The sequence below is a fragment of the Osmerus mordax genome, chromosome 24 (assembly GCF_038355195.1).
Source record: "Osmerus mordax isolate fOsmMor3 chromosome 24, fOsmMor3.pri, whole genome shotgun sequence".
Taxonomy (NCBI): domain Eukaryota; kingdom Metazoa; phylum Chordata; class Actinopteri; order Osmeriformes; family Osmeridae; genus Osmerus; species Osmerus mordax.
Genome location: NC_090073.1, coordinates 6,746,849 through 6,760,976, shown reverse-complemented (window position 1 = coordinate 6,760,976; position 14,128 = coordinate 6,746,849). Strand labels below are relative to the sequence as shown.

The following is a 14,128-nucleotide window of genomic DNA, read 5'->3' as shown; positions in this document are numbered from 1 at the left end:
CCCTCACCTGTGATGAGTTCTCGGACCTCCATGTCGTTGGTCTTCCTCAGCAGACGGATCAGGGCGGGGATGCCGTCGCAGTTCTTGATGGCCACCTTGTTGTCGTGGTCCTTCCCGTAGGAGATGTTCCTCAGGGCCCCGCAGGCCTTGCGGTGGACCTCGGCCTTGGGGTGGTCCAGCAGGCCGGCTAGGGCGGGGATGCCCTTCAGCTGGCGCACGTCCTTCTTGATCTTGTCGTTCTCGTAGCACAGGTGCTGCAGATAGGCGGCGGCGTTGGACTTGACCGGGTCGATGGGGTGGCCCAGCATGGCGATGACCTCGGGCAGGTCGGGGTCGCGCCAGCGCGGGTCCTTGCGGATGCTGTCGATGGAGGGCGAGCGCCGGCCACCCATGCGGTCCAGGCTGGCCATGCTGCCGCGCTCGGGCTGGGCCAGGGGCGCCGGGTACATGCCGTGGATGTAGGGGTGGCGCTCGTCGATCAGCTCCGCCTCGATGGGGTCCTCGTACCCTCTGGGTGGGGAGAGAGGAGGGAGTGAGTGAGGGAGAGAGAGGGAGAGGAGGGAGAGTGTGTGAGGGAGCAGGAGAGGGAGAGAGAGGGGAAAGAAAGAAAGAGAAAGAGGGAGAGGGAGTAAGATATGGAGAGAGTCTAGCGGGATTTGTCGAGTTGAGGGATTACGGAGGGAGTCGGGGGCGAAATTCAAGGAAGGTGAGAAAGTGAGTGATGCAGGGAAACGGAGAGAGCTCGGCGAAGGGGTGAAGGAGAGGTGAAACCACGGGGGCGTGAGAGTAAACAGAGGAGAGGACAGACACGGGAGCTGGTCTGTCATTAGGCGCTCTGTCAGAGGAATAGTGCTTGTAAACAAACCCGCGCGCGCGCAGGCAAGCCCGCTCCTAATTACGAACAGGGCCTGTCGGTTTACAGATGTATACATTTGTCTTGTCACCTCGTGTTATTAACGATGTTGTTGGAGTTTACAGGGAAGGAAGAAGGGGAAAGGGAGGAGGAGGGGAGTCGGGAGAGAAGGAGAGAGAGACGGGGGGGGAAGGAGAGGGAGGGAGGGAAAGGGAGGAGATAGAACGAGAGAGAGAGGGCGAGGGCCAACGGCAACCGGGGCTGACTACAAAGCCAAAGTCATCGGGGGAAAGGAAACACTTCTGAGGTTTTCAAGACAGCACCAGGGGTTTGTGGAAGAGGGGGGGGGGGGGGAGGGGATGGCGTCACCCCCCCCTCCCCCAGGAGAAAGGAGAACTGAGAGAGTTCCGGAGAACCCAAGAGGAAGGTTCTTCTGAGCCTCACCTGCCCCCCAAGACCCGCTCTGGTCCCGGCACCAAAGACTATGCTAATGCTGCCTGTCTCTCTGGGACCAGGGCTGGCTCGGTTAGCAGCGGCTTCATCTCTCACACACAGATGTAGCACAACTTCCACATTCTGGAGTATGTGTGTGTGTGTCACAAGCACCCTGGCATAGTAGCCATTTACGTACACAAACGTACGCACACGTACTACACACAAACACACACACACGAGTACACACCCACGCACTGTGAACGCACGTGCTCACAAACAAGTACACACACGTCCCTCACGTGTACGACAAGTCTCTCTGCTCTGCAGAGGGGCTTCCTCTATCCTCACGTGGACCATAGAAGAAGAACCAGCTCCTCCTTGTCCTCCAATGGGGGATATGACACGCACGAGCGATCCCGTTAGCGAGATCCTGTTGTCGCACTGTCTCGTAACAGACTGCACCCGCACACCGTTGTTTTTTTTCTCCGTACGATGTTGCACTTGAAAGGTGATGATGCTGTTATTGTGGCCACCCCGTCCTATCATCAGAATGATCTACTCTCGTGCTGCATCAGAACAATGTAGTCTTGTACCGGGTCACCAAGGTAACCATGGCGTTGTAGGACGGGCGATATTGAGCCGGAAAGGCTTCTCTGCTTCCCCTACTCCTTGCTCTTGGCCCTTCCTTCCACTCAAGTGACAGGCAAGAGGACAGACAGGAAGTGGGAGATGGGGAAACCAATTATGCTAGTGCACCCTGTAGCATTCCCCCTCCTCCCCCCCCCCCCACACACACACCAACTCAGAGAAGCTTGTTTACCACGGTTACATAAGGCCTGTTTCCCACCATTTATTTGATGCATGTATGGGTGCGACAAAATGGGTGCTAGCGCTGGTGATTTAAGGAGAACTGCTCGCTATGAAGCTTGAACTTTAATGAGTTTTATGGTAATTACGTGTTGGAAAGGTCTTCCTGTGAATGTTGAATCTGGGCGCTATCTGGAAGGGCTGGGGAACATTACTGTGTGGGTTTGTGGTTGTTTTGGAAACGAGAGCCCCACCAACAGCTTTTACAGCACTGCTTTGCTACATTTAAGTGCAGAGTGGAATCAATACAAGATGAACAGGGAGAAATGCCTCCTGGCCCGGCATTGCAACATGACACTAACTCAGAAGATGGCTCTGTATTAATAATGATGGAGTACACAGGCTAAACCGTCAGCAGAGAATCTAAGAGGCGTTCAAACAGCAATGGCAAAAGCTTGTTCGCCGAAGTTAATGCAAAGAGAAACAAAACGTAGCGAAAGACCCTGCGAGGCTAACTGTACCGACATATCCGACCAACGCTGACACAAAGTGCTGACGTAGAATGACTTAGCGTTAGCCTAGCGGTGTGTGGGTGGAAGGTTGGCTATCTCAGCCCCGGCGGTCGTCACCGTGACCGTCCTTGTCCTTCTTAAACAGGTGTCTGCCATCCCAAAATAAGACCTCGACACGGCCTACTGGAGGAGGTCGCGTTGCGAACCCAAACATGCATTCCTCACAGCGGGTGGGAGGGTCCAACACCCCCCCCCTCTGGGTCTGAGTGGCGTCGGAGGATCGCGGAGGGGAACGCCACAAGCCCCGGGCTCTGCTCCTGGTCAGAGGAGGGAGGGTCACCACCAGCCAGTCATTACAGCCAGACATCAAGACTGAGACTGCTGCTCTGTGGTCAGGAGGGAATTCTCCTCATCTGGCCTGGTGACGTGGAAAAAGACACGGTGTGTGTGTGTGTTGAAACACCCTGGCTTCCAACAACACTTTCTCAACAATCTCAAACTCCTAGTGAAATTGGACCTGACACGTAAGAGGGGAAAGCAATGACCCTCTGAAAGTAACGAGCGCCACACTATTACGCGACATCCCTATGAGGTGTATGCACCTACGCTGCATCCTCTCTCTCTCTGCAACACGCAACACACACACACACACACGGTACAGTGAAGAGATAGGACTCATTTAGATACAATTGATTCTGAGGGCTCGGCAACCCGCCGCTGACTGAGTGATGGGAATGTCAGGATTTGCATTTAAATTGGCGCCATTGTGTGCGTAGGGGGATGTATTCACAGGATGTGAAAGGCCTCGCCAGACCTGCGGACATGACGCTCCAGCGATCATCACGGCGGCTCGCACTCGTGTTAATGGAGCCGCTAAAAGTCCTGCCAAGCTGTCCCTCCTCGCTGTGTGTGCGTGTCTGTGTGTTTGTGCATGTCTGTGTGTGTCTGTGTGTTTGTGCATGTCTGTGTGTGTATGTGTGTTTGTGCATGTCTGTGTGTGTCCGTGTGTCCACGTCTCAGTGTGTGTTACTGTCTCTGTGTTTCTGCGCGCGCGCGCGCGTAGGCATAGCCGGGATGCTCGACGCATATCTAATATGGCTTCTGAGAGATGTCCACCTAGCTATTTTCCCCTCTCGTCTTCTGTCAATGATCTTGATCACATTTCCTTCCATGTGGTCGTTAACCGTCTGCTACAGCAGTCTCTTGGAAGGACAGAAGCTGAAAGGATTAGCAAGCTCGCGGAAGACATGTCCCCGTGTCTCATTTCAGAAAGGTTCCCACACGCCTACAGTGTCTCACTGACTAGCCACACAACAGACTGCTTATTTGGAATCGTAAAGCAATTATTATATCATTGATTTTCGATTCACTTGAGGCCTGTCTCTGGGAAGAAAAATTCAAAGCAGGCAAAACATGTTTTTTTTTCTTCCTCTCTCTCTTTTTACTTTTAATTGCTTTGGTTGTTTTGATGTCATTATCTGTTTTTCACAAGTTGTGTTTATTTTTTGTTGTTGCTACATTGACAATGTTGTGAAGTTTCTCTTGCTGCCAAATGATAAGAAAACACAGGACTAGGAGATGATAGAAGGAGAGAACAGGAGAAGAGAGGAGAGAACGGGAGAGGGGAAGATAATAGAGGAAAGGAGAGGAGGGGAGAAGAGAAGAGGGGAAATCTACATGGCATGTGTGTTCCTTGGGCGCATCACTGTGGACCAGACTTCATTAGAACGCCCTCTCTATATTCCCCACTGAGAGGATGGAGGAGGAGGGGTGTGGGTGGGTGGTCTCTGGGGGTGCGGTGACCCGTGATGCCCTGTGTGTGCCACGGGCAGGTGGGCGGGTGGGCAGGTGCAGGGCGGGTCATCCGGGGAGCTAGCGGTCATTAGAAGATGGTCTCAGGACACCTCCATTGTCTAGTAGAGTTCAAAAACCGCTATTAATCATGCTGCCAAAGGCTGCATGTGCGCACAAACACACACGCACGCACACACTCACACACACACACACGTAAGGCAAAGCAAGGGACAGAGTGAAAATAACAGGCAGGAGAGAACAGGTGGGAACACACACAAGGGCAGCCAGCAACCCTACGCAGACACACACACACACACACACGGAGCGTATTTAAAGCAGAGAGCTGTCATTTTCCCAGTAACGGTAGAACAATCACTACAGCGACCTCACACGGGCCCGGCAACGGCGCAGGAAGCCATTTTGCGCTAAACATCTTAATTTTTCTCCGGCGCATAATTGAGGGTTTCCAAAGAGGCCAGACGATAAGCTGTAATTAAACCGCTTTAATTCGAACATTCATCACGGCAAACGCGGGTCCCGGTTCCGTGGGAGGTGCTAATGTGCGACGGAGAGAGGCAGGAGCCAAGGGGCCCGGGAGAGAGATGATCCTCCACATCTAAACAGAGAGAGAGGGTCCGGTCCCCATCCAGATAACGTCCTCCGAAAGAGAGAGCACGAACTGCGCTCGAGCCGTTCGATGTGTCTGCCTGACAGTGCCTGAGTGCGTGTGTGCGCGCGCGCGCGCGTGTTTGTGTTGACACATGTTCAAACGGCGCGAGTACAAATTGCCTGTCTCTCAGTCTCCCTCTCTCTAAACTCATCTTAGGCCTTTTGGAAAGTGATGTGTTTATGCGTGTGTGTGTGCGTTTGCGTGTGCGAAGGGGGAGCGTTCGAGAGCGTGTCTGTGCAGACGGAAGCTCTGATTAAACAGCACCTCCCTCCTCCAGACTAACCACAACATGTAAACACAGCTGCCTTTGAAATCAGCAAGAGGGTGGACGGGTGTGTGCGTGCGACCGTGAGTGAGGTTTGTGTGGGTGTCGTGTCGTGTGAGTGTACATGTGTGATTAAGGCTCCCGAAATGGAACCCCTGCACTGTCAACACTCTGCCACTTCTGTGCTTCAACATCACCTTTGAACTTCTTACATGACAGCAAAAACGAACATAAACCCATTTTCCTCTTGCCTCCCCTCCACCTCCCTTCCTCCGAATCCAACTCAGGGTCTTGGAGAGGTTCTCTCTGCCGTCTGTGTGCAGGAGAGGGTAGGGAGAGGGCCCCGCTGGACTGTCAAGGGGAAAGTGATTGGGAGCCATTAGGAGGTGAGAGTCCATTTTGGGGTATTTATTGCCGTCTAACAGGGTGGTTTCCTCGGCCAGAAGAAGCCCAGGGTTAGAGTTCCCTTGATAAAATGTTTCTTACTGACTAAGGACACTCTGGCCGAAACGTTTGAAATCAAACGTTTTCCATCGCTCTGTCTCCTTCCTTCCCCACATCACACTCCTCTTTTGAAATGATAATAATCTCCCTCCCTTTCTCTCCGTGGCCCTCTCTCAGCCGTCCTCATGTCTTCTATCTCACCCGTCAAGCCTTCTCTCTCTTTTCTCTCTGACACAAACACATGTTCCGCCATTTGCATGAAAATGCTCATCAAAGCTCCTCGTTTCCGGCCCGCCTGTAGAAATGACTCACTCAGAAAATGCATCTGTTTACACATGTAGGCTAACGGACCACTGCCAGACCCATATCTGGCGGGAAAACAAGAATATGTCTTATTCACGCGACCGTCTCTCAAGCAAGCTACATCCATTGAGCTTGTTCCTGTCGACCGGGCCATCTAGACGCGAAACCAACCCCAGACAGAGTCACATCGAGTCCCATACATCCTAACCCCCGTATCCCACTGTCGTGTCAAATCTTGTTCTCCTGTCGTGCAAAATATTCTACGTATTGAAGGGGTGATATTATTCTAAGTCTGGAAGTGTGGTATAACCCCTCCTCCTGGCCCCCTCACCTGCCGCGCGGCCCGTCGCGGAGCGGTTCCCGCAGTGTGCGCCCGCGGTTGGCGCCCAGCGTGCGGCGGTTGGCCGTGGAGTAGTCGGGCTCCAGCTCGTACGGCTCCTCCTCCTCGGGGCCCAGGCTGCGCCGGTCGTCCTCCAGGCCGTAGGGCTCCGCCTGGAAGCGCTCGGGCTGCGAGCGGTTCAGGTCCACGCTGCTGGTGCCCATGGGCACCTGGGGCTGCGCCACGTGGCCGTAGTCGTCCTTCCGGATGGGGAGGGTGTAGCTGTTCTCCGGGCGGTAGCTGTTGGGCAGGTAGGGGTAGCGGGGCGGGCGGAAGTTGACGCCGCGCGACAGGCTCCCGTAGTTCTCCGTCACGTCGCCGTAGCCGTCGTGCAGGCCGTAGTGGCGGCCGTACTCGGCCTCGCTGTACGAGTCGTTGTAGTTGTTGTAGGAGCGCGTCAGCGTGGACGTGGCCTGCGGGGTGATGTAGCGCTCGCCGCCGTTCTTGGCGTAGCGCCGGTCGATGGAGTCGGTGTAGCTGCCCAGCGGGGACGAGCCCTCGGGGAGGGGGAGGCCGTCCGGGCCCAGCGGAACCTGCCGGACCGTCCGGGTGGTCACCGTCTTCACCATCTTGGTCACCTGGAGAGAGAGGGAGATGAACACGACGCCAGTCAGACAGGCACAGTGGAGGCTATCTTGACTCGTCTCCTGACGACAGCTTCCTCTCCTTATTTGTAGGCTGCTATGGATAGTAGGAACTGACAAGTACGTATTTGAAACGATTGGCGTTCGAAAGCTGCATGGGGACAAGGCGGGAGCCAGCCTAACGTGAGGAGAATGACACATGATACCGCGATGTTCAGGTGTCACACACACACACACACACTCGCACTCGCACACATTTACACTCACACACACTGTCACGGACAGAGTGAGATGTGGTCGTGGCTGACACCAGTCCAGGGATGCATCTGAGTGGACCGGGCAGGCCAATGGGACAGAGTAAAATCTATATTGCGGCTAGGCCACTGGAGTCATAAAAGTTCCTATTCATTTGTTATTTATCTCCATCCATTGAAAAGCCATGCATTCTGAAACCCAGTTGACCTGACAGTGTGTTTGGTTCTGTTCATATCTGTGGTGAGTTGGAGTCTCATGTGAGGAGAAAAGAAGCAGCTGTGGTATTAGTTTCTGGGGAGCAGATAGAAGGGGGGTCAGCAGGATTTGGAGGCCATGTTTTTCAGATCTGGGACCGGGCGCTCAGAGGAACAAGGCAGAACCTGGAAAGGACTTTCATGGAAGATCAGTACCCCATCATCTGGCTCTTTCATTTCTGTTTCTTTCTTGCTTTCTTTCTTTCTTTCTCTTTCTCACTTTCTGTCTGTCTGTCTGTCTGTCTGTCTGCTCTCTATCTGCTCTCTGTCTGCTCTCTGTCTGCTCTCTGTCTGTCTGTCTGTCTTACAGGCTGGTTATAGTGTTCAGACTGCATCTCTTCTCCTCAGGTCTACTAACCGCGGCTGCCGAAACCAATTTGCTGCCCAGTGGCTCATGCCGGGGCCATCATTTTGCACGCAGCCATAACTTCATCTTCACGACTAATGAGGTTGATGAAAATGTACCGTCGCTGTGGAGGGTGTGTGTGTGTGTGTGTGAGTCCGAGGGGATTCGACCGTGGCCGGCGAGGCGAACGCAGCTTGCTCCTGCCGACGAGGGGCAGACACGCCCCGAAAAAATCTTCTCAACTCTCCTCACCCTGTTTGACCATTTCACCACTTAACTGCGTTAATACATTGAATGTGGCATCCTCACTTCCTCGTCAGAAAGACAATTCAGATAAGGAAAGGCATGAAATCATTTTCCGTAATCACAATGAAGCATGAGCCGTCGCTATAAGGGTGTGAGATATTAAAAAGCACACAGAGGTAGTTAAGGCGTTGTCCTCATTAAATTACCCAGATTAATGTGAGAGGAATCTCAGACTTGATTACCACAAAGACCCCATTAAAGTTTGTTGTGATTAAACTTTTGTTGTGAGCCTATTTAAAGGAAATAAACTATTTCCAGAACACACATTTTCATTTCCGCTTTGCTGATAATTACAGTGAGAGTGTGTGTGGAGCTCACTTCTCCATTACTAGAAGCTCTGTGGGTCACACACCACACCAGCAAGAAGCCCCCCCACTGCCTGGAACTCGCATGATAATCAAGACTTTCATGTTGAAAATAAACCACCACGTTTGTCTGATTCTCAAGCCTAATAAAAACAGCTGGAGGTCCAGCCACCAGAGCTAGAAATAACAGACTTCAATGAGTGTCACTGCTGCTTGGTTAGGGGGCTGGGGTTAGAGTTGGGAGGGGTGGGGTGGGGGGGTTCTTTTTTTGTTGGGGGGGTGGGGGTAGTTGGGCTAGGGTTGGAAGACAGAGTCAGGCAAGGCGACCACCACACCCCAGGAAGACCTGCCAGGACTTGGGGGGGTGGCAGGTGGCGGGGGGCTGGGGGCGTGGGGCTGGGAAGTGGAGGGGGAGCAGGGGCTGTGAGGGGTAGGAGGGAGCAGGGGCTGGGGCTGGGGGCTGGGGAAAGGGAGGAGTAAACTCAGGGACTGAGGAGGGAGGGAGAGCAGGGCGTATCAACCATCCCCGTCCATATCCTCCTCTTTTGACCAGCACAGGTTCCACGCAGGTTGAAAAATCTGATCTCCTCCACAACCCACCAGTGTGTCTTACATGTGGCAGTCCACCAGACCCTAGGAGAGAGTGGATTAGACAGCTGTGAACCAGTCTCCCACCCCTGACATCCAGATCGGGCTTGTTCCAGCATCTTCCTCAGGGGGTTGGCTGGCTGTGATGGGAGGCACCATCAGACAGGTTGCAAACACACTTTGATCGCCAGGGAAGATCACAGCATGACAAACAAGCTGTAGAAGGGAGCTGGGGACATAAGCTTCAGAGGGATTCCTAAACTGGCCTGACTAGAACTAACTGATAGTAAATTGAAAGGGAATCTCTAAACACGGGTGTGTGTGTGCCTTTGAGACGATGTGTATGTGTGTGTGCCCATGTAACTGAGCTTTCTTGTGTGTCTGCATACATTTGTGTGTATGTGTTTCTCTGTGTGTGTGTGTGTGTGTGTGTGTGTGTGTGTTAGTGTATGTGTGTGTGACAAGTGGGTGGCTAGGAGAACACACACACTAACAGGCCAGTGTTTACTAACCCTCAGTTAGACTTTTTAAAGGGGTGGACAGGCGTCACCCTCAGACTTTATGGAGCTAGTAAGAGTTTCACAATCTGTGACATTCCCTTCCACAGTGAACTGAAGCTGATACACCAGCTGGGGTTAGAGGGGAGGGCTAGGGAAGAGGAGGAGAAGGGAGAGGATGAGGAGGAGGACGAGGAGGAGGAGGAGGAAGGGGAGAGAGGAGGATGAGGACGAGGAGGAGGAGGAGGAAGAGGAGGAGGAAGGGGGGAGAGGAGGAGGACGAGGACGAGGACGAGGAGGAGGGAGAGGAGGAGGAGGGGAAAGGAGGGAGAGGAGGAGGGGAGGGAGGGAGGGAGGGAAAGGGGTTCAAGCCCAACAACAAGCCAGAAATGTGGATCCTTTACTGGTTCTGTCTGGAGGCTGGCGGGATTGGACCCCAACCAGGTCTCCTTCACCACCAGTGAGTGGAAGGTGTGGTGGGTGACCTTCGCCCCCTGAAGTCAAGGGGTCACGGATGGAGATTAAACCCACTGAAAATCCCTGAGAAGTGGAACTGGTGCGGTAGTATTGCTTAACACACCCATCCGTGGACTAGAAAGCAACCAGCAGGATCATTCATGTTGTCTAATAGCAGGACAAAGAGAGATGAATAACCTATATCAAAGATAGGATGTAGTCCCAGTATGGTGTCAAGCTTGGCTTCAGAACACTGAAGAAGGCCCATCAAAGTCTTGCGTTCTGGGGCTTGTTTATCTGGGGATTTCAATGTGTGTGTGTGGTCTACCTTAGTTCTTTTTTACCTTCCACCCAGACTGTTTATATTGTTTTAATTGTGCTTCTGTAAAGAGCAGAGTGTCGTGCCAGAGTGGAGATGGAGGGTGTCCAAGGGACATTTGTGTGTTGGGACTGTGTTAACTGACACACACACAAACACACACACACTCGCCTCACAAACGTGCGTACACTCGCCACATACACACACACACTCACCACATAGACACGTGTACACACACACACACACTCATGGCCTTCTTAGCCATTCCCGTCATGGAGAGCTGGACCACTCAGATAGCCTCGAGGGCCAATCCGTATTAATTCACAGACCCGCTTTCTGGTTTGTTTCAGTGTGTTGGCTCCTGATACTGCTGCAACCAACTGCCGGAGCTCCAGATGAATGTGTTTAGCATTAAACAAAATATGGTGCCCCCCCCCATCCAACCACCACCACCCCACCCCACTCCCCTCCTCCGCTCTTTAGATCAAGGAGAGAGAGACGGAGAGAGAGAGAGAGAGAGACGGAGAGAGAGAGAGAGACGGAGAGAGAGAGAGAGAGAGAGAGAGAGAGACGGGTGTGGACAGACGTAGATAAAGGTAGGAGGGGGGGGGGGTCGGTGGAGAGGGAGGAGAGCGAGAGGTAAGGTGAGGCATCTGAGCGGAGAGGACGTCTGCTTTGTTTACTTCTGTGTTTGCCGTCAGACTGCAGAAGTGAAGCAGCCATGAGGTCTCTGAAGCCCCTTTTTACCCAGTTTAATCCTCGTTTCCCTTCAAAATGACTTCCAGAGTGCGTCCCATCTCTGTGGAGTCAAGTGTCCTTAACGCCAACAGTCACTCTACCCTAAGTAGCCCAGATTAGGGTTTTATACTGCTTTACTTGTTATTTGTGTGTGTGTGTGTGGGTGTGTGTGTGTGTGTCCGATCCCCTTTAGTAAATCGGCTGCAGGGCTCCCGAAGGAGAAGCACGCAAGGACACACGCACACACACACACACACACACAGTTCGACAGAAGGATTAACTGGGCTTTTTTTAATTACAGACTCAGGGTCTTCAGTGTGCCAGCTCTACCCTGGGCGCTGCCTGGGAGAAGCCAGCCCGTCAGAGAGAGGATCTCTGCTTCCCCTGTAACACATTGCGAACCGAGAAACCGGAAGACCAGCGAAGGGGGGGAAAATTGCGGCCGACCGAAAGGGGTGAATCAAAGCAGGGAGGCCTGGATGTGGCGTACGTACAGGAGCTCAGGCCTGGAGGGGGTGAGCTTGTGATGCCGAGAGGAGCACAGATAATGGGGCTGAGAGGTGCGCACGCGCAGAATGTGGGCACACACACACACGAGATGGCGGCGTGAGTGGAAGGGGGGGAAAAAAGGAGAGGGGAATTGGTTCAACTCACCTTTATGTTAGCTGACATGTCCTTTCATAGAAACGACAAAACAAAAATAGAACCCGATAAGGACAAAGGGCTCCCCCAAGAGTGGCAACATAAAACACAACCCCCCTCCCCCACCCCCTTCCCCCCCGCTCCACCGGGGAGAACCCCAGGACAAGACGTCAACAAGCAACAACAACAACAACAAAAACTCAAAACCTCCTTCGCCCTCTGGCTAGGCTACCTTGGTTTCCGTGCGTCGGGTGGTGCCGTCGTCGGAGGTTACCACGGAGACGTGGGAGGTGGGGGTGCCGGGGTCCTCCTCGATGGTGACCGTCTCCTCCACCACCTCTTGGGGCTCCTGCATCATGGCCAGAGACGTCTGGTTACTGGGGCTCTGCTCCTGGAGAGAGGGAGGGAGGGAGGGAGGGAGGAGAGAGTTAGCACATTAGACAAAGCGTAAACATTGATTGGAAAACAGTAAATACATATCATACACTCATATCATACACACACACTTGATCTCTCAAACGCTCCAGACTCAGCATGTCCAGTATGTACGGTATCGTACCCTTGAGCCACTGTTCAAATGCTGCACAAGCTCTGCACCTGAGATAGACAGAACACGGTCCTGTATGCACAGTCCTGAATGTGGGCTCTCTTGCAGGACGGAGCGTGAGTGAGGATGCTCGCTGACGGCTGAAGGAGCCAGATGGAAAATGAGATAGAGCCGCTTTTAAAAGATAACAAAACCTGAAGGGCCAGGAACATCGAATGGGATTTCGATTTCATGGCGTCCATTGATTTGAGCGTGTGAGTTGAAGATGAAGGCGACCATCCTATTAGGGCCCCATCACATATTTGGCGTATTTGTGTGCGGCTGCGAACTGTATGAGGCTGTGGTGTGTGTGTGTAGTGTGTCTGTGTGTGTCTATACTGTACACAGTGTACAGTATGCGTGAGAGAACTGCAGTTCCTGTTGGGCGAGGCTCCACCCATGTAATGAAGGGGGAGGAAGGAAGGCGTTTAGGAAGGGATTTAGGGCAATCATTGGTAACCAAAACAATATTCTAGAAACGAGTAGGGGGTGGATCTTCAGCTCTGTGAAGTGGGCCATGGGGGGGGGGGGGGGGGGGGCACACCAGTTGCAAACCACGCTGTTGTTGCATGGCTTCCTGTTGGCAAACTAGACCTTGCGCAGAGAAAGAGAGCGAAAGAGAGGGATAAACAAACAGAGGAAAATGAGAAAGAGATACAGCGTGAGAACGAGAGAGAGAGAGAGATGAGAGAGAGAGAGATAAAGGGAGCGAGAGCGAGCGAGCGAGAGAGAGATAAAGGGAGCGAGAGAGAGAGAGAGAGAGAGAGAGAGAGAGAGAGAGAGAGAGAGAGAGAGAGAGAGAGAGAGAGAGAAGAGAGAGAGAGAGAGAGAGAGAGAGAGATAAAGGGAGGGGAGCGAGGAGCGAGAGAAGATGCCAGTGGGTACTGTTTGTTTTCGTTCAGTCTTTGAAGGTGCTAACAAGCGGGCGGCTCTTCATTGATTAGCTTGGCTTCAAAGTCTGCCCGCGGTCTGGACTGATCTGATGCCCGTCTTGCTGATCAGTCAGAAGACTCCCCAGTAATCCCCACAATCCTTTGGGCTCAGTGCCGGGGGCACCTGGTAACTGACCCTGGCCTTCTGGATGGGCGCAGCGACGCCATCTTTCAGGGTCCAAGTCAAAGAAAAGTTTCACTTCACCCTCCCTCCCTCCATCTCTCTCTCTCTCCTCTTTATAATGTCAAATTAGCCATTTTTAATTGGATGTCATTTTAAAAAGTAAGAAGTATTTATGGCGGGAAAGTGTGTCCAGCCTTTCATTATCGGAACTAATGACTGGAGGCGACACTTGCTGTGGAGAGATGCTCTTCTCCGTTATGACATCGACCAAACAACTTTGCACTCGCAATTGACCTTTGGATAATCTCCTCAGCACTGTCAGAAAGCCTACGGCGACAAGCCCCTTGCAGAATAGAGTTTGATATAGCACCACCCAGAGACAGTGGCCCCTCCCACCATACCAGACATATCTGTGTGTTTGTATGTGTGTGTGTGCCTGTTGTGTGTGCATGTACAAGCGGGCCACTGGAGCATGTCATGTCTGTGTGTGTGTGTGTGTGTGTGTGTGTGTGTGTTAGTGTGTATGTGCATGAGAATTATGTACGGGTGCGGACACTGCCGCCAGTCCTGTGAGTATGGACATCACCACCACAACCACACCAGCCAGCCCCTGTAGTGCGTCCAGAGGAAAGCAGCAGGATTCTGGGAAGGGCTCCACAAGGTGTGGCTCTGAACCCAGAGCAGACGCCATCAAAACTGTGAATGCATCAGGAAGTAAATCTGTGATTAATCTC

General features: G+C 52.9%; 1 protein-coding gene across 1 annotated transcript in view; it reads right to left on the bottom strand.

Annotated features, from left to right (window-relative positions):
* The window catches only part of arvcfb (ARVCF delta catenin family member b), a gene marked incomplete at its 5' end in the record, with an annotated part of 49,034 nt that extends 36,891 nt beyond the window's left edge, over positions 1-12,143 (bottom strand). The window contains 3 exon segments of the mRNA XM_067227737.1: positions 8-510; positions 6,415-7,040; positions 11,985-12,143. Of these exon segments, the coding sequence (XP_067083838.1) occupies positions 8-510; positions 6,415-7,040; positions 11,985-12,143 (1,288 nt within the window).
* Between the last annotated feature and the right edge of the window lie 1,985 nt (positions 12,144-14,128).